Raw genomic sequence first — 21,393 nt, 5'->3', positions numbered from 1 at the left:
CATCCTGTGCTTTCAAATGAGATTATCTGCTGTGGCAGTCAGCTGACATGGAGAGATCAAATTACAAACTTGTGATTAGACATGATGGCCCATATGCAATTCTCTTTTTCTCCTGAATTTTCTCCTAGTAGATACCTTTTCATCTTCAATTTAGATACAGTTGACCATGAAATCCTGCTTAACAGACTGCAGGAGTACTGTGGCATCAGTGGATCAGTCCTCCAGTGGTTCAGATCATTCCTCACCGACAGAACACAGAGTATCCCTAGGTCCTATAATGTCCAAACCTGCACCTCTACAATTCGGAGTGCCCCAAGGATCAATCCTATCCCCTCTGCTGTTTTGCAATCTACATGTTGCCACTCGGTGGGGAATTGAGTTCCAGAAACCAAATTTCATCTGTAGTTAAATCTTCCTTCTTTCATCTGAAGAACATTGCAAAGATTAAACATCTGATTCCCCCAGAGGATCTTCCAACGCCTTCATCACATCACGACTGGACTACTGCAATGCCCTTTATGCTGGCCTCCCCAAAAAGGACCTGCGTCGCCTGCAATTAGTGCAGAATGCCGCTGCCAGATTTCTAACAAACCAGCCTTGCCACTGTCACATTACACCGATCCTTCGTTCACTGCACTGGCTACCAGTAGAATGGAGCATACTCTTCAAGATTGGACTGCTGACATTCAAATCCCTGCACAATCTGGGCCCTGGATACATGAAGGACCTGCTGAAGCTGCACCACACCTCTCACAACCTCAGATCAGCAAGTTCTATAAACTTGGTCACTCCCAGAGTGCCCCTCAAAAAATCTGGAGATAGAGCCTTCTGTCATGCTGCCCCTACTCTTTGGAACTTCCTGCCACACCCAGTAAAGACAGCACCATCCCTGGAGCTATTCAAATCCAGACTGAAAAGCCACCTGTTTAGCCTAGCATTTCCAGACTTATAAAATTCTTCCTCTGTACCACGATGGTCGGAGCCATGCTTATGCGCTATGAGTCCCATGGGAGAAAAGCGCTTTACAAATGTTATTTGTTGTTAGAATAACTTTTCAGCACCTTGCAATGCAAAAAGTACCAAACCGTTGGTTAAAAAGTACTAGCCAAATTATTTTATTTTGAGTATCCTGTTTGCTTGTAAGTTGTGTAAAAAGCATTGTATTGGCATGTATGAAAATATCACCAAGGAGAAAACTCAGAAGAAACAGTTAATTGCATATGGGTCGATAAAGGGGAATTAGACAGATTAAAATCTCTAAATGCATACAGGGTGCATTTCTTTGTGTTTTCCTTCCTTCCTGTGCAAGAGTTCAGGTCCTCAAATTTGCTTTCAAGGTGAGATTATTAGTATCTCAATGACCAGAAACACAGACCGTCATAGCTAAATCTATGTCGAAGTTTTCAAACTGACTGGGGGGTAGAGGGGAGGGCGGGGGGAAGCCTCATGCAACTACTCTGCACTAAATACAAAGACTAAGCTGATGTACAAATCTTTTTTTTTTTTTTTTTTTTAAATATAGTTTCAATGATGCTTGGATATAGAATGTAACAAGTACAACGACCTCCGCTTGATCCCAGCTTGACATTTTCTTGGGTGTAGAGCCTGGTGTTTGGTCAGCCGTCTGATCCCATCTTCTTTTACGCTTTGATGGTGGTTGTGATGGAGCTGAAGCAGATGACCCGTTGACCATCTTTAAATCACCAGATCTAGCCTTTTCAGCTAATTGTTGATGAATTTCACGCTAGGTAAACCAAGAAAAAAAAAGTAACTTTATAAAGAACTACTTTTAATAGAAGAAATAAGTTATATGAAACGTTCTATGCATGCAACAGCCCTAACATATTTCACATATCGTCTGGAACCCACTAGCAATAAGTTATTGAAGCCCATTTTACACCTAATCAGTCGCTCAGTTATAACTGAAAGAAAATAGATTTTCAAAGTAATGCCCATGTTTTCCTATGGCCTCTTTTACACAACACATTTTAACTGAAATCTTCTTCCCAATGCACTGCTATGGAAAAACCGTGTACCAAAGCACACCGACGTACACCAATGCATTTAGTGTAAAAGGGCCCTAAGGCCCCATTTACACTTAATCAGTTGGCATGCGTTAGTACGCGTTTTTTCCATAGCAGTGCATTGGGAAGAAGATTTCAGTTAAAATGCGGTGTGTAAAAGAGGCCATAGGAAAACATGGGCATTACTTTGAAAATCAGTTTTCTTTCAGTTATAACTGAGAGCAATTGATTAAAGGGAAGGTTCAAGCAAAAAAAAAAAAAAAATGAGATTCACTTACCTGGGGCTTCTACCAGCCCCATGTAGCCATCCTGTGCCCTCGTAGTCACTCATTGCTGCTCCAGTTCCCCGCTGGCAGCTTTCTGACCTCGGAGGTCAGGGCCACATTGCATACATTTTTACGCATTCCAGCTAGTGCAGGAACAAAAATTTACGCGTTTCACCACTAAAGCGTAAAAATGTATGTGTTAATGTTCCTGCACTAGCGGGAATGTGTAAAAATGTACGCAATTTGGCCCTGACCTCCGAGGTCAGAAAGCTGCCAGCGGGGGACTGGAGCAGCAGTGAGTGACTACGAGGGCACAGGATGGCTGCATGGGGCTGGTAGAAGCCCCAGGTAAGTGAATCTCATTTTTTTTTTTTTGCTTGGACCTTCCCTTTGATTAAGTGTAAACAGGGCCTCAGCCATTTCTAAGCGCCTGTGATTAGAAAAGCTCATTACATTGCTAATGTAATGCTATGGGTGTGATCTCACTTGAGCGATGTGATTTTATAAAAATACCCCATAGCAGTGCATTAGCAAGAGCTTTTAAAATCACTAGCGCTTAGAAAAGGCTGCTAGTGGGTTTGAAAAAAACTTTTTCCTTTTGGCTCCATCAAAAGCATACTAGGTAGCATTGGTCTCTATATGTACCTTTACAGAAAGCCTGAGCTGTCAAATCTCATAGTGGCTAGTTTGGAAACTGATTAATTGATTACTTCTGTGGACATGTCTTTTACACAGGTCCTGTATGGGCTCCGTTCCACTGGGTGCTGCGTCAAATTCCAAATCAGTTGCGGCACCCGAACACTTGATAAGCCACAGCCAAATTGCTATAGCTGTGGGAATCTGATGCATGCTACAAAAAACTGCTGCATGCTGTCCAGAATCACAGCGGCATGCGATCTGGACAGCAAGCCACTTTCTGAATAAACAGTGTTTATTCCGTATGGCTTGCATGCAGGGAAACGCTGCATATTCAGAATGTGACAAACTGAAATTAGAAGCATTCGCTTATGGCCGGTACACACGATTCAATTTTCAGTCAGATTGCTTGTTGAACCCATTTCCAAATGTTTCTCTGATCGATTTTATATAGAATAAACATACATATATCCAGGCACATCGCCTCTAGTTAGGACATTAAATAAATTATTAGGGAAGGGGAGGTGCTGAAGGGGGTGTGGCTAGAAAACAGCAAAAATCTATTAACCCTTCGCACACTCACATGCAAATGTTCAAACAATTGCATTCACAGATTCACTCATCCAGGCACAACTGTTATCCCTACAGCTAAATTAAAAGCCAGGGTTTTAGTTCACAGAAGAATGCATTCTTATGCTTAATCACCTATACTGCGCAGAAGTACCCAGGTAAACATAGGTGTCCTAACTCTGGCCCTGTAGCATGCATAGTGCAGACATGCAAACACATTCATTGCATCAAACCTATCAATGGATTAGGAGCACACATCCTAACTTCCTCTCCTGGGAAAGACAGTGCATCTTACCAATCGCACAAGGGAGCTAATGTTATGTGTCCATGTGCACAATGCGCATACACCAGCATAAGCTGTCTGCATGCTGACAAACATACAGGGGAAGGGGGGAGTGCACCGAATTGGACCCTAGCCACAGGGGTCAATGATAAGAATAAACATACATATATCCAGGCACATCGCCTCTAGTTAGGACATTAAATAAATTATTAGGGAAGGGGAGGTGCTACAGGGCCAGAGTTAGGACACCTATGTTTACCTGGGTACTTCTGCGCAGTATAGGTGATTAAGCATAAGAATGCATTCTTCTGTGAACTAAAACCCTGGCTTTTAATTTAGCTGTAGGGATAACAGTTGTGCCTGGATGAGTGAATCTGTGAATGCAATTGTTTGAACATTTGCATGTGAGTGTGCGAAGGGTTAATAGATTTTTGCTGTTTTCTAGCCACACCCCCTTCAGCACCTCCCCTTCCCTAATAATTTATTTAATGTCCTAACTAGAGGCGATGTGCCTGGATATATGTATGTTTATTCTTATCATTGACCCCTGTGGCTAGGGTCCAATTCGGTGCACTCCCCCCTTCCCCTGTATGTTTGTCAGCATGCAGACAGCTTATGCTGGTGTATGCGCATTGTGCACATGGACACATAACATTAGCTCCCTTGTGCGATTGGTAAGATGCACTGTCTTTCCCAGGAGAGGAAGTTAGGATGTGTGCTCCTAATCCATTGATAGGTTTGATGCAATGAATGTGTTTGCATGTCTGCACTATGCATGCTACAGGGCCAGAGTTAGGACACCTATGTTTACCTGGGTACTTCTGCGCAGTATAGGTGATTAAGCATAAGAATGCATTCTTCTGTGAACTAAAACCCTGGCTTTTAATTTAGCTGTAGGGATAACAGTTGTGCCTGGATGAGTGAATCTGTGAATGCAATTGTTTGAACATTTGCATGTGAGTGTGCGAAGGGTTAATAGATTTTTGCTGATTTTATATAGAAATGATCCAAAATAAATCAGAAAAACAGAAAATGTAACAATGTGTTCCAAGCATACAGTCAAGACACCTGGCAGCCTGAAATCTTGATAGGGGATCAAACACTTATTTTACTCATTACTATGCACATCAAGCTCTGACTTTGAGGCACCAGTGCCTTGTATACATCATGCAATTTCCCGTCAGATAGATGGGTCGAACAGATAATGGTCAGGTCCAATCTTATTTTTGATTTTTCTGACATGTTGGAGGTTATTTGACCCATCTGACGGGAAATTGCATAGTAAGGATCCTTTTGTTATTCTGTCTCTCACAGCTACACCAAGCCATTACATTATAGGACTGGTCAGAGGGCAAACAAAATCTGCAGTGCTAATAATTCTTTCCCTCACTATGCATGTGTAAATTACATGAAGTATTAATATACAAAATGGTTTGGCATTTAAATCACTAAGTGCATGCTTGCTTGCATATGGAGGGACCATTGATTAAAAAATGAGACCGACTGTTAAACTTTTTTGGGTTAGATTTGTACTCAGATAGCACGGTTTTCTAAGTACATCAACTAAAATAAAAAAAGAAATGTTAACTGTATTGGACTCCTAAAGGATGAGGGGGGGGGGGGGGGGAAGGACTCAATGGTGGATGACCAAGGTAAGGCAGAGTTATTAAATGCTTCTTTGCTTCTGTCTTCACAAGGGAACCACCACTGTTGCAAATTACAGAGGCAGAAAAGTCTCAGTCTTCCAACTGTAATATTAAATACTTAACACAGGAAGAAGTCAAGGCAAGACTAAATAAATTAAAAATAGACAAGGCACCTGACCCGGTGGCATGCATCCTCGGGTCCTAAGGGAATTAAGTTCAGTTATAGATAAACCCCTTTATCTTATCTTTTGTACTCTCTTTCAACTGGCAGAGAATCCCAGTGGATTGGCGTAAAGCCCACGTTTTCCCATTATTTAAGAAGGAAAAAAAAAAAATCAGATCCAGGAAATTACAGACCTGTAATGCTGGGCATAAACGGCTCGTTTTATATTATCAATCGAGCCACTGATGGCTCGATTCATAATATTCAACCTGACCGATCACCGCGGCGGGTTGATACTGAGCTCAATCCCCGCGGGCGGACAACGGAAGAAACGAAGCGCAGATAAGGAAGTGCCCGCGGGGACGAGCGGGAATCGATCCGCACGCATGTGCGGACGTGCGGTAACGCGCTGGCTCGATACCGGCGCATAAACGCACCGTGTATTCCCACCATAAGCTTAACATCAGTTGTATGCTAACTATTTGAGGGGTTACTAAGAGATACTATACATGACTTCATAGTAGAAAATAATCGTATTCCTCAGCATCAACATGAGTTTACTAAAGACAGGTCCTGTTTGACTAAAATGCTCAGCTTTTATGAGGTAGTGAACGCTAATGTGGATATTGGGAATGCTATAGATGTGATATACTTGGACTTTGCAAAGGCCTTCGACACTGTTCCACACAAAAGTCTGGTGCAAAAGTTGAGGATGCAAGGACTGGGGAAGAGTGTGTGCATGGAGAGGGAACTGGCTAATGGACAGAAAAAGAGTTGTGGTCAATGGATCATACTCAAAAATGGGAGACTTAGCAGTGCTCTTCAATTTATTTATTAATGACCTAGTAGATTCAGTAGTGAGCAATGTTGCTATTTTTGCAGATGATACAAAATTGTGCAGAATCATCAACTCTCAGGAAGATAGGGACATATGGTCTAGCACCATACAAAATAAATGGGATACAGTTGGGGACATCAAACTTGGAGAAGGACTTAGGAGTACTCAACAACAAGTTAAATAATCGCACTCAATGCTAAGTTAAATAATCGCACTCAATGCAGTCAAACTAAACCCAATTTTGTGATGCATTAAAAGGGAAATAAAAACTTGATACTAGCATAATATTGCCCCTGTTTAACTCTCTAGTAACGCCACATCTGGAATATGGAATTCAGTTCTGGGCACCACATTACAGGAAAGACATTGCAGTTTTAGATCAGACTAGCAACAAAATTGATACGTGGGATGGAAGGTCTCACTTGCCAAGAAAGGTTAGATAAACTGGGTTTATTTAGTCTAGACTCTAGAGAAAAGACGACTTATGGCTCATAATAACGAGCTTGTGGCTAGCACACGGGAGCTGGCGCGCGACACTTCAGCGACAGCTCGTCGCCAGGTCCCTCCGCATACACACCGCGGAAGAGGGATTAGTGATGCAGCGGAAGCTGTCGCCGACGTTCCTCCCCCTCGCCGGAAACTCAGTGCACTGGCTATTCTGTTGCTGTCGCTAGTCCGCATACACACGCGGACTAGCGACAGTTGCGACGGCAACTGTCGGTAGGCGACTGACCGCGCCAATTGCCTGGCGACGAGCGACGGTTCGGGGCGCGCGCGCCATACTCACGGGCGCCATACTCACGGGCGACCTGTCGCCGCAACATGCACGTGCCACGTGGTTGCGGCGACAATTGTAGCCCGTGAGTTTGGGCCATTAGAGGGGATCTAATTAACATGTATAAATATGCCAGAGGGCAATATAAAGGCTTGGCGGATGAACTTTTTGTCCCTAGGCCTTCTCAAAGGACTAGAGGACATGATCTGCGCATGGAGGAAAAGCATTTTAGCCATTTAGGAAAGGGTTCTTTACAGTAAGAGTGATTAAGATGTGGAATGCATTGCCGCAGGAAGTAGAGTGGCAAACTCTATACCTGCATTTAAAGGGGGCTTAGATGCTTTCCGTGCGTTGAAAGACATCCATGGCTACAATTACTAGGTAATGCCTACTGATGTTGATCCAGAGATTTTATCTGGATTGCCATCTGGAGTCGGGAAGGAATTTTTTTCCCTTTTGGGGCTAATTGGACCATGCCTTGTAAGGGTTTTTCGCCTTCCTCTGGATCAACAGGGATATGTGAGGGAGCAGGCTGGCGTTGTACTTTGTTCTCTGGTTAAACTCGATGGACGCATGTCTTTTTTCAACCCAAATAACTAAGCAACTATGTAAATCCATCCAAACATCAACACTACTAATAGCTTGTGAATTGGCCTTTTTTAACAACTCTGTCTGCTTGATTAACAAGTGGTCTGTGAGCACAGACCTTATGCTGGAAGCAACTGTGCAAAGTGTCACTGTGTTCTCAGTTTATGTAGGATCAGGTGGCGTAGTGGTTAGAGCTCCCGCCATGCAGTGCTGGGTCCTCTGTCTGAATCCCAGCCAGGTCAACATCTGCAAGTTTGTACTTTTTCCCAGTGTGGGGGTTTTCTCCCACATCCCAAAAACATACAAATAAGTTAATTGGCTCCCCCTCTCTCTCTCTCTATAGAGCTCTCTCTCTCTCTCTAGATCTCTCTATAGAGCTCTCTCTCTCTCTAGATCTCTCTATAGAGCTCTCTCTCTCTCTAGATCTCTCTATAGAGCTCTCTCTCTCTCTCTAGATCTCTCTATAGAGCTCTCTCTCTAGATCTCTCTATAGAGCTCTCTCTATAATATATAGCTCTCTCTCTCTCTCTCTCTCTCTCTCTCTCTCTCTCTATATACACACACACAAATATACACATACATACACTATGTATATAGCTAGCGGGTATGCGTGCGTGCATAGGCGCGCGAGAGTGTGTAGATGTCTGAGTGTGTAGCTGTGTATGTGTAGCGTATGAGATAGAGATATAGAGAGATAAGGTACACACGCGGATTTTTCTAAACGACCGGTCGTTTGGACGTCAAATCGGGCGTATATGGTCGGTAGTTCAGCTGATAAGACTGGATTTGAACAATCCGCCAAGCGGATCCATCAAAACCCGTCTTATCAGCTGAACGACCGACCGTACACACGCCCGATTTGATGTCCAAACGACCGGTCGTTTGAAAAAAAATCTAAAATGTGTACGAGCCTATAGAGATACCTCATCTCTATATCCATTTCTCTATCTCTATACTCAGATTTCTACTACCTACTGTAAGTGTCAGCAACATAGGAGAAAAGTAATTTTACTCTGGAATAAACCTACTTCTTATTTGTATGTGTTCACATGCATTTAAAATTTTACGTGCTAGTTGTCCTTTAAGTGGGAAATATTTGCTATTCAATGTGACCATCTCTAGTCACTGGAAACTGTCCTTCTTGAACATAAATAACTCCAGTGTACAGATAGGACTGTTTGGCTTTCTGAACAGCAGCCCATTTATTCTGTACTATGGAAAAAAGGAAAAGGAAAGTGAGTAGGACATAACTCACTACAACTTGCACTGGGAATTCAAATACCAGTAATCCAAGTAGGATCTAACACCTTGGAACAGTGTGAGTTCAGGAAGCCTCTCCTCTATCATTTGTAAATCACAAACCTTTTCGTTGACAAAAATCTAGTGTATTATTTATAAAGCACCAACATCTTCCATAGCGCTGTACAAAGTAAAAAAAAAAACAAAAACAAATAGTGGGGCATAGATACGCAAGTAGTTCAACACTTCATAACCAGGACATCCAATAACACAAGTAAAAATACATACATAATTGATGTGTGGTTAGAGATGTCACCAATACTGGTACATGTTCATAAGAAAAAGTACAAAAGAACAAAAACCACTAGAGGCCCCTGCCCTTGTGAGCTTACAATCTAGAGTGCATGTACATATCTGCAGGGAACTGAGCCCTGCCTGCACAGGAAGAACACTGAATCTGAAGGGAAAAAAAAAAAAAAGGCATAGACCACCTCCATTCTCACAGGGCACTTGCGTGACGGTATAGTTTTATTATGTGACTAATTAAAAATACTGTTACAATAATAATGACATCTATGATTTAACACTGGTATTCAATTAATAAACTTACATGTTCCTTAATTAATTGTTTCTCTCTCATAACATCAGTGTACGTTCGTGCATTTGTCTTTGGATCCGGTGTCTTGCCTCCTACAGATAGAAAATCAAAAGTAGTCAATTTTAAAAGCCTATTTGTAAAGCCCTCTCTATCAAAATACTAGTCAAGTACAGTTTAATAATAATCAGCTAAGTCAAATAAAACTGAAAGTTACACAATGAAATTTGATGTAAACCTATATAAACTATATTACTGAATCATCAAATAGATAAAACAAAAAAAGAAAAAAAAAATCAAAACATTCCAGAGTCTTCAAAACGTGAAGAGTTCCTTTGTCACTGTTCCATAATACGTACGCTTTCATTCCTTTGTGTCCATCAGCAGTTCTGACTTCAAGCAGCAGAAAAGAAGCCTAGAAAATCATCTCTTTACCATTAGTAACACTTTGGAAAATGTATACTCAAAACATTACCTGGGCAAAGCTGTTAACTCAGAATGCAGAATACCTACTTTCGATGTTAATATATTAGGTTTGAACATTGAGGCTTGACTAATCGGCGTTAGTCTACTTTAGGGGACTCGGCACAGATGCTTATATATACTAGCTTCACTCACCGCAACTAATTTTCCCATGGCGGACTCATTGAAGAACATTCAGCTGTAGAAAACAAGTTAAACAATTTATGTGAAAAAGTTGAAAAAAAAAATCCATACTCCCCAAGAACGAGCCACCAGGAAGGGCAGAGTTCCTGTCGGGCAGCCATCTTCCCTCATCGCTCAGAGCCATTTCTAGCTCCCAATTGGTTTCTAGCTGAGGAAAAACCCCTTGTCCCAGAACGAACACTCCACCTACTGATGGAAAAGGATATTTCATTCCAATTTAATGTTTTTGTTTTAAAGGAAATTGGAGATGGGACTTGTATATAAAATATTACATACCTGGGGTTTCCTCCAGACACCTCCAAGCTTATCGCTTCCACGTTGTCTTCCTCCACCTCCTCGTCCACAATTGGCCCCAGAAAGTCCTCCGGTCTGGGGCCAAATGCGCATGCGTGCCCTGGCTGCACGCCCTCCCGTCTCACTCCCGGCAACGAGACAGTGGAGTGCGCCTGGCTGGTCAACTTACCGGGGCCAGTTGTAGCCAAACGAGGAGGCGAAGGGCGACGGCGTGGAAGCGATAAGCCTGGAGAGGGCTTGAGGAAGCCACAGGTATGTATATTTTATATGCAAGTCCCCATCTCAGATACACTTTAAACAATTTTTTTTTATATATAAAAAAAAAAAAAAAAAAAAAAAAAAAAAGGAAAACTGCTTTATTGGAATCATTCACTGGGCTGCAGGCTCGGTCTTCGCTCAGAATTTTTTTTTATTCTAACTCTATACCCACTTAGATAGAGGAGTTTGCTCGCCTGGACACGCTTCCCATTGGGCTTTGGGCTAGAAACGGATTGGGGTAGCCCACGAGCGGGTGAGTGTCCTGGCGTGCAAGTACCACCAAGCGGACAGAGTCAGAATAAAAAGGTGTCCGAGCAAATAGGATCGAGCCCGCAGCCCAATAAGCGGGCAAGGGGACAATTAGTTGCCGAAAAGTACGTTATTTAAATATATTAAGCCACCTTAAAATAGAATGCTATACACTTTTCAAACCATTAGGTGGAGTGCTACACAAGTTCTGAGATGAGGCTTTTATTTTTACCCTCAGCTAGAAGGAAAGCAATTAGGCACCAAGGAGAGGCCCTGACCGATGAGGGAAAAATGTTCACCGCAGACGGAAATGCTCCATTCCAGTGCCTTGTTCTCAGCGAGTATGGTTTTTGGTTTTCAACTGTTTCCACATAATTGGCTAGATTACCTGTTTTCTATAGCTGTATGTACTTTTTATGTTACTTAATGCATCCACTTGTTGCAGCAGTGAGCAGCTATGGGGATTTGTGCTGGGTTACCTAAAGTAGACTAGCACCAACTAATCTGTCCAGAGTAAACTGGAATTACACAAAGCTGACAAGTCTCTAAGAGCTTCTCAGCTCTTAGATGTAGAGCCTTAAAGCAAAGCTGAACTGCAAATTAACTACTCCTAAAAATGACTTTAGAATACCATAATTTTAAAAAGGCAAGTAAAAAAAAGTAAGTTTAATATTGTAGTGCCCAAGCTGAATGACAGTCTTCCACACAGTCTGACAGTTCCGAGCCACAATCTATGAACTACTGACTTGAAAGATGCAAGCTTTTTTTTTTTTTTTTTTTTTTTTTTTAATCGACTTACCCAGGGCTTCCTCCAGCCCCTGGCAGCCGTCCTGTGACCTCGTCGCAGCTCTGCATTCAGCCAGTGGCCTCTCCCTCCCCCCCCCCCCCCCTCAGTGCAGCTGCCGGCCTCGGCAAATGCCGGGTCGGCATCTACTGCGCATGCTTGAGAGCCACTCACGTTGATATCTGGAGTGTTCTGCGCAGACGCAGAACTACTGTGCCTGCGCAGTACACTGTAGATGACGCAAGTGCGAGCGGCTTTCACACAGGCGCAGTAGATGCCAACCTGGTGAGGTTGGCAACTGCACCAGAGGGGACCCCAGCCCACCAGCTTAATGTGGAACTGTGGCAAGGGCACTGGACTGCTGCTGGAGGGAGCCACATGTAATTAGATTTTTTTTTTTTTTAACAGCTCACACTTTCCCTTTAAATTCTTTCCCACTCAGACTTCCAGGCAAGAGTTTTATGGCTTTAAAGGGAACCTGAAGAGAGTAAAATTAAACACACATGAAGTAGCTGCAAATGAATATTACATACTACCATCACCATCCGTTCCTCTCAGAAGCTCACCATTTTTTTATTTTTATTTACAATGATCCCTTCCAGTTCTGACAATATTTTGTCAGAACTGAAATATACCAGTTACTGTCAGTTATAAATCATTTATGTCCCTGAATGTTTAACCCTTTTAGGAAAGGAAACCAAATGAACGTCACCTAGTTAAACACAGGAAAGAAGCACTGTACATGCACGTTTATCTCATCTCACATGTAGGTCCAGGCACCCTTTAATGGTTAAAGGAGTACTGTTTGCCCAGAACTGAACGCAGGATGATAATTGGGACACTGACAAAGTCAAATGGGAGTAGGACTCCTAGAAATTTAGCAAATTCCCCAGGTATTTAGTTAAACCATCATGATACAGGCAGTATGAAAAGAAACTAGCATTTGTTTTACCCGTGCAACATCACATCAAAGCAAGCTGTTGGAGTAGGTTAAAGTGGACCCAAAATAAAAATGCAAGATTTCAGAAATAAAATCTATTTTCTAAATTATAATAATAATAATAATAATAATAATAATAAATAGCGGTCTTTTTTCAGCTACATGATGACAAATAAAATATTTTTACATTTATTGGAGGAACCCCTCCCTTCCTTACATATTGCCGGGACAGAATCCGGCAAACTGGTGGAGTAGGTGGTGTCCAGCAAAGGAGGAATTGCTAATGGCTGCCACCTGTATAACCCTAGTTATGAAAAGGGTGAAAAACATGCACTGCAATGCTCATAGGCTTGAAGGAGTGTTTATCTTTGTATGTGTCAGAGTAGTGCAACTAAATATTTTGAGTTAAAAAAATGTTTGGTTTGAGTCCGCTTTAACTACAAAACAGAACACTTTTCTGGCTTATTGCATGCCTCCAGCATTCACACAGCCAACCATTTTCCCATGTCCCCTTTTGGAGAACTACAGTAGTGCTCTGAAGTTGTAAACTTTAGATGTTTCAATATGGCTGCATACATTTTATTTAATTTGTTGTTGCAGGCCATACAACAGCACAATGGGTTCAAGTACTTACAGTGCTACACAATTATTCATGTTGACTTTTTTGTTTTAAAAACCCTTTTCTTTTATTGGTCGGATGAAATATGCTAATTTTTTGAGATAGGAATTTTGGGTTTTCATGAGCTGTATGCCAAAATCATTAATATTAAAACAATAAAAGGCTTGAACTACTTCAGTTGTGTGTATTTGAATCTAAAATATATGAAAGTCTAATGTTTATCAGTACATTACAGAAAATAATGAACTTTATCACAATATGCAAATTTTTTTTAGAAGATCCTGTATATGCGCACACCTGTTTCAGGGCATACAAGAATCAAACTTCACGGTTAATCCACCAACTTTTTCAAACAAAGTCTCTGCCAGAGTGCTGTCGACTTCCCCTTTAAATCTTTAGGCCAGAACAGTCGCATCCACATGCAAAAAAGAAACTTAACAGTGTAAAACTGCGTTTATAAAAGACTCTACTGCAGGAGCGACCGTCACCCAGGCCCTTCACAAAGAGCACAGATCAGTTTACTTTCGTCACCTCGTGCCAGGAGACCCCAATGTGCCCGCACTCACCACAAGGAACCTCCCGATTCTCAGGAGGTGGGATTGACAATGTATGGGAAAGGTTTCAGCTTCGCTCTGCCAATATGCGCCGGTTTGCACTGCAGCTAAAAACACTGCTATTGTGTAATAACGCTTGATTTTAATAAAATGTAAAAGTTAATGAACTCACAAACACCAGATGAACAACGCGTGTAACATATCATGCAGTATACAGCGAGATGGGTCCCCGGGAAACCGCTCAACCACTGCTGCCTGGGATCCTTACACGCTAGTCTTCTCAGAAGCTCCACTTCCTCTGCCAGTCGCCTGTACTCGCGACTGGCAGAGGAAGTGTTCCAATTTTTAGTTGCAGTGCAAACCGGCACATATTGGCAGAGCTGAAACATTTCCCATACATTGTCAATCCCACCTCTGGAGAATCGTGAGGTTTCATGTGGTGAGTGCGGGCACATTGGGGTGTCCTGGCACAAGGTGACGAAGTAAACTGATCTGTGCACTGGGAAGGGCCTGGGTGACGGTCTCTCCTGCAGTAGAGTCTTTTCATAGTGTAAAACTGCATTTATAAGTTTCTGTTTTGCATGTGGATGCGACTGTTCTGGCCTGAAGATTTAAAGGGGAAGTCGACAGTTTCTGGCAGAGACTGTTTGAAAACGTTGGTGGACTAACCGTGAAGTTTGATTCTTGTATTCCCTGTAACAGGTGTGCGCATTCTTTTTTATATAAATTACTCCCGGTAACTGGCTCAGCCGCGCCAGTTGTGCTCTTCTGCAAATGCAGGGAGGGGCCGTGCAAGCACAGATGAGCCAACTGGCAAAACAGCCAGTTTACCAGGAGTGATTACTGCTGAACGGAAGCATGTGGGAGGACAGTGTGGAACGCATCCGTGCTCATAGGGCTGGAGGAGGCTCCAGGTAAGAAGAAAGAAAAAAAAAAAAAAAATGGAGGCTGCCATATTTATTTCCTTTTTAACAAGACCAGTTGCCTACTGCTGATTCTCTGCCTAATACTTTTAGCTATAAAACCCTGAACAAGCATGCAGCAGATCAGATGTTTCTGACATTGTCAGACCTGACAAGATTATCTGCATGCTTGTTTTTGGTGTGATTCAGATACTACTGCAGCCAAAGAGACCAGCAGGGCTGCTGGCCAACTGCCATTGTTTAAAAATATATAAATAGGTCTGCCTCCAAGTCACTTATCCCCTGCATACGTTATGCTGGGGTAAAAAGCTCTTGAACATTATACAACTCACTCCTCAGACTGTAAACCTATTTGTCAGGGCCCTCCTTTGCATTGTAGGGATAAATATTTCAGAATTGTCATTTAGTCCATATGGTAGCAATCACATTTGTGGGTATGCTTAAAGATCTATAGATTTAAAGGTCAACTGAAGCGAGAGTTCTAGGGAAACTGCCATATTCATTTCATTTTAAGCAATACCAGTTACCTGGCTATCCTACTGATCCTCTGCCTCTAAAGGGGCCCATACACCTAACGATTTTCCCGCTGATATACGGCCGATTCGATCACAGTGATCGAATCGGCTGTGAAATTGCCGCGCACACCGCAGACAGAACAATCGATTTCCGTCCGAAATCGATTGTTCCCGTCAATTCCCGTAGATCCGTCCGTGCAGAAGATTTCTCTCAATCGCCGGCGGGTCGAGAGTGCGTCGATAGCAGCATTCGAATGCCCGACGCAATACAGTGGGTATACATTACCTGTTCCGGCCGGCGCGGATCCCCTGGTCCCCGCTGTGTTCTTTCCGCGCTGGGTTCCGGACCGGCTGCAGCTACACAGAACTTCCTGTCCCTGCAAGTTTAAACAGTAGAGCGCCCTCAGATTGTGATCGGTCTCAGGCTGAAATCAATTCACAATCTGTTTGCAGTAAAGGTGGCCATACGATTCCTCTCTGATCAGATTCGATCAGAGAGGGATCTATCTGTTGGTCGAATCTGATGGCAAATCGACCAGTGTATGGCCACCCTAATACTTTTAAAAAAAAAGTACAGACAAAGCGTCTCGCACTGGTAAAGAAGTCTGTAAGCCAATTCCAGCAGCGAGCGCAGACCTCTCCTGTGCGACTCCCCCTAGTGACAGCTTTTGCTAATCGCATCAGCAGCAGAAGCAGTTACTAGGGGAGCAGTGCCGGAGAGGAGAGCTGCTGGAAAAGTGAGCCACGCTGCCGCAAATTGATTTTGCACACAGGGAGCATAGGAAACATGCAATTGTCCTTGTCCCTTAGGACAATTGCCTTGTCCTTAAGGGGCCCATACACTAAACGATTTTCCCGCCGATATACAGCAGGTTCGATCACTGATCGAACCTGCTGTGAAATCGTTACGCAAACGCAGCCTGAATCGATTTCCGTCCGCGACGGGGCAGCTCCACAGATTGTGAATCGGTTTCATAGTGAAATCGATTCACAATCTGTTTGCCGTAAAGGCAGCCATACGACCCCTTAGATTCGATCAGAGAGGGATCTATCTGTTGGGCGACCTGATGGCAAATCGACCAGTGTATGGCCATAGGGACAAGACAATTGTAAGTTAGGGACTGATTCTTTGGGATATAAGACGCAAGGACTGTTCCTTCACATTTTTGGGGAGAAAAAAATGCATCTTTAATTCTGAAAAATAAGGTAGCTAAATACCCTGCCTCCCTAATATATGTCAGGCAACTTAAAGGTCTATGGGAGTTTATGGGGATTTAGTAATCATTTTAAATCAGAAAAGGTGGTCACATGTAATGGCTCAGTGTAAAAAAAAAAACAAACATTTTCTTTCTACGTACGCGTACTGCGCATGTGCAGGACAGCCACAACGACTGGAACCCAAACGAGGATGCGCACGGCCAGGGCTGCGTAGGGGCCACCAACTGATCAGCCAGCGAAAATGAAACCAGCTCGCAGCAGGGGACCCAAGGATTTGCGACTTCACTGGCACAGGAAGGTTGCAGGGGGCTGGTCGGAGCCCAAGTTAAGTGAAATACTTGGATTTTTTTACGGTTAAGGTTCCCTTTAATTACGACCAAACATCTGCAGTTGCACACAGTCATTTAGCCTATTTATATGGAGATGCATAATAAATAATAATCTGAACATTTGTATAGCGCTTTTCTCCTGTTGGACTCAAAGTGGTCAAGAGCTGCAGCCACGAAGGACACACTCAAGAGGCCACCATGCAGTGTTCTTGCCTTGAACTTCTCCCCGTGTCTGTGTGCATTTCCTCCAGGCACTATGGTTTCCTCTCGCATAGCAAAAACAAACAGATAAGTTAATTGGCTTTTGCTTAGACATACATAAGCCATATGACAATGCAGGGATTAGATTGTGAGCCCTTCTGTGGGAAAGTTAAAGCGCATCCAGAGAGTACTCACAGCGAATCACTTTTTCCACATTTCATTAGGTTACAGCCCTATTCCAAAATAGATTAAAACTTTTTCCTCAGAATTCTACACACAACACCCCATAATGACAACATGAAAAAAAGATTACGGTACTTGAGAATTTTGCAAATGTATGGTTATTTAGTATAAAGTTCAACTTACTTGGGGCTTCTATAGATCCCCCCCGCAGATGTCCTGTGCCCGCAGCAAAATGATGCTACGGTCGCCGCCGAAGCTTACTTCCTGGTTTTTGCAACTTTAATGTTGCAGTCCACTGTGCCTGCGTGGGCCTGGCTATGCCTCCTCACTCCTGCTGATGTCTCTGGGAGCTTACTGCGCAGGTAGAAGCCCCAGGTAAGAAAGTTTATTTCCCCTTACAGTTGTCTTTTAACTGTCCCTCAGAGTGGCTTACAACCTAATTCTTACCATAGTCATAGGTCTGTGTGCATGTATCAAAGTCCAGGGCCAGTTTAGTGGCTCTGCACTGTGGTATCGCAATAGACCGGTCAAGGGGCCTTTAAATCCAGGTAGAGACCCAGTTTTTTCTGTTCTTCTGTCCAGTTTAGGGGGAAGCCAATTAACTTATCTGTACTTTTTTGGGGGGGCGTGGGAGCAAATCAGAGTGCCAGGAGAAAAGCCGCAGAGACACAGGGAGAACATACATACTCCTTGCAGATATTGCCCTGGCTGAGATTTGAACTGGGATCCATCGATCCAAGGTGAGAGCGCTAACCACTACGTCACCATGCTGCCCCAAATTTATGGTTTGCCAGGATGGCTGAAAAATGTCAGAGTAGGAGTTCAAAAACCAGAGCTTTAGAGAAACTGGGTCATACAGAAAGGCAACAACCCTAAACAGGCAATTCATTTTACCAACCAATGGTTAAAGTAAGCAGTGTTGGAATGGGCTGCAACTCCCCCAAACTGATGTGCAGGATCTAGCTACTGCTATGGCAGCCCAAAATCCATGCTCATACTTTTTGCCACCCAAATAAGTAGCTGTGGATCAATACCGTGAACTGACATGTGACATGAGATAAACATGGGTACAAACAGTACTAATCCTACTTAAACCTTGTTCAGACACTAGACAAAAATCATTGGAAACAGCTGACAAACTAGTTGTAATACAATTGGTGAAGCATACAGATGAAAAATCTGTTATCTGATGCCGACAACCAACCCATCTTGTCCAAGACTATTGTTCCAGCCTGCCCGTTGTGTTTTGCCGATAATTATATGTTAAACAGAGCATGTAAAATAATCACTTAATAGTCAACTAATGCACCAATTACATGTACCCATGTTCATATTTCACTACTGGCTGTGTAAACAGGATTCCAGCAATATTTTTTCACAGTGGCATCGTAAATGTCAGTAAGGCAACGCTGCCACAATGAATCTCTTCTGGATAGCAAGTTATCGCTATTTTTAGTATTTTAATTTAGTGTGCAGATGACCCCTTAAAGAGACTAACAACATTTTCAGCCTTAGTTCTCCTATCCAATAAGTTCCTATGCCTGTTCTAATGTGCTCTGGCTTACTGCAGCTTTTCCTAATTGCACAGTGGCTGTGTAATCTCTGTTATATGATCTAATCTTTTTTATTCTGTCGTGTCTGTCTGTCGGGCTAAGGCTTGAATGTGTGGAATGTGCAGGGCTGCTTGTGATTGGATAGAAGTGATACACACCCTCTGCAGCGCCCCCCCCCCCCCGCACACTCTGTATGACACACACTTTGCTTATGTGAGCCTATCACTATCTGGTTAGTTTGTTTGTAAACCCTGCCTAAAACTGTTAATTACAAGCCAGGATTGCAGCAGAGAGTGGCAGAAACAGCACAGAGGGGACCGGAAGAACATAATGAATAGAATGGTATGCTTTTTGATGTAAAAAAATTTTGAGTACAGATTCTCTTTAAGAACTGGACTGCGATCACTTCACGCTATAGTTTACAATGCAAACAAAATTGATCTATATCAAATTGGAGCAAACATTAAGTCGAATGCAGCTGGTTTGAACAAAACCAAATTAGCTTTTTCTGGGAGAACACTGACGATAAAATCATTTTTTTAAAAAGGTTTATAATGTTAATTTTTTTTTTTATTTTGTAGGCACCTGAATTAACCACACTGCTGTGCAGACTTCATTTTTATACTTGAACGCTTTAACTAAAATTAGGAATAGGAAACTGAAGGAGGGGGTTTTATACACCTATATACTATACACACATTTTTAATTCAGGTTTGCTTTAAACTCGCGTTCCAAGTTTAACTTTCCAGTTACTCAACTTGGTGATCATCTAGGTTTAGAACTTTTAAATATATAAATCTCAAAAATGGCTTCATAAAACTTTCAAGCATCACTGTTATCACCTGCACATTAGATTCTGCAAATCAAAAAAAAGGGGAAAATGTAGGGCAAGCCTTCTGATGGCGGAACCAGGCTTCAGCTTGGAAATGGGCAAGTGTAAATATGTTCCTGGGACAAGCCTTTCCAGAATTCACTGGATGTTCTTTACGAGGTGAGTAATACAATATAGCTTTACTTACCTCGGGCTCCTTACAGCCCCTAGAGGTCACGTGTGTCCCTTGCCGCAGCTCCAGTCTTCTTCTGGGGTGCCGCTGGAAGCCTCTGAAGTATCGTCAAGCCGATGGGTCAACGCCTTCTATACATGTGAGGACGTGTACCCACATCACCAAGAGCGCAGTGCACAATATTCTCCCACTGACCCATCATGGATGGCCTTTCATCAGAGGCTGTTAGCGGGACCTGGAAGAAGACCCGAGCTGCGGCAAGGGAAATATGCAACCTATATCAAAATAGCAGCAGTAATAGTCTATTCACAACCGGATTAGTTCGGTGAGCCGATGCCCTGCCTTCAGATACCATCTAATTATTTTAGTCTCATTTGTGTAACAACATAATCGTATCAACCGATTTAAATAAAGTATGCAATTGTACAAATGGTATAAAGTTTTATTAAAGTATTTCTTTGTGAAAAAAAGCATATAAAATCATTTAAAGTCAGAAGATTCTGATCAAATTATCCAAGCATGCTTTGGCCTGAATATGTTGCATGGACTTTAAGCTTGTGCTAATGCTTGCCATTTCATACGCCTGTTGGCATAGATCAACTTAAGCAGTACTAAACTGACATAATATTCAATGAAAATGTGATTTCCTACTTTTTATAACCCATACAGTTATATATTTCCTGCTGGAAATTACATCCATTTAAAAATTACTAGTTCCCAAAGTACAGTTTATTTGCTCTGAAAGCTGCCATTGCATTTTATTTGAAGCTACAGTATTTATATTTTATAATGTATCCAATGATTATTTCTGAGCAATATCTGATCTGCACACGTTACGCTAGGTACACAGATTTTCTGGCAGTTTTAGTGTCAGATCAATTATTTCCAACATGTTCGATCTGATTTCTGAGCTTTTTTCGATAGAAGTGAACGGAAGAGAAAAAAAACAAACAAACACTCAATTGGAAAGTAGATCGGACATTCTGGAAATCGATGTGAAAGTAAATCTGCCTGAAAATCTCAGTGTGTACCTAGCATTAAAAGGAGTTTCAGCACTGCCAGGGAATGTTTACAATCCTCTCTTGCTACAATTAAATAAACACAAGGTAATGTTATCACCTCTTCGGATGCGGATCTCACTTCAGGGAGATTTCTATTGAAAAAGCAAGTCCTGTGTTTAAAGAGGCGACTTGGTCGCAGATCGACCAACTGATTCAATTATTATAATCAAATTGGATGAAAATCGTTGCAACCAAGTGCATGCCCGACCAACAAAGCAACAAATTTTGTGATGAAAATTGGTTGCATTGTCGATCGCGCATGCTGCAAGATGTTGGGCCGAAGTCGGTTGGTTAGGTGTGCGTTGGCCAATTTCAGAACGAGTGCTGAAACCCCCGTCGTAATGCAGAACTGTAGTGCCCCTCCCCCCGTGTGCATTAATAAATTACCTGTCCTTTAGCAGCTTCCGCACGGTGTCTGT

General features: G+C 42.5%; 1 protein-coding gene across 4 annotated transcripts in view; it reads right to left on the bottom strand.

Moving 5' to 3' along the window:
* The window catches only part of SF3B1 (splicing factor 3b subunit 1), a 315,589-nt gene that overhangs the window by 227,226 nt on the left and 66,970 nt on the right, over window positions 1–21,393 (bottom strand). For 2 of the 4 annotated variants that reach the window (XM_068244953.1, XM_068244952.1), the window contains exons 5-6: window positions 9,639–9,718; window positions 1,562–1,744 (exon numbers count right to left, since the gene is read on the bottom strand). In XM_068244953.1, coding sequence (XP_068101054.1) covers window positions 1,562–1,744; window positions 9,639–9,718 — 263 coding nt within the window. Of the gene's footprint in view, window positions 1–1,561; window positions 1,745–9,638; window positions 9,719–9,982; window positions 10,039–21,393 lie in introns of those variants that run through there. The other 2 variants (XM_068244954.1, XM_068244955.1) reach the window with 2 other exon arrangements.

Source organism: Hyperolius riggenbachi, chromosome 7 (genome assembly GCF_040937935.1).
Source record: "Hyperolius riggenbachi isolate aHypRig1 chromosome 7, aHypRig1.pri, whole genome shotgun sequence".
NCBI classification, from domain to species: domain Eukaryota; kingdom Metazoa; phylum Chordata; class Amphibia; order Anura; family Hyperoliidae; genus Hyperolius; species Hyperolius riggenbachi.
This window is presented reverse-complemented; position numbering and strand designations above follow the sequence as displayed.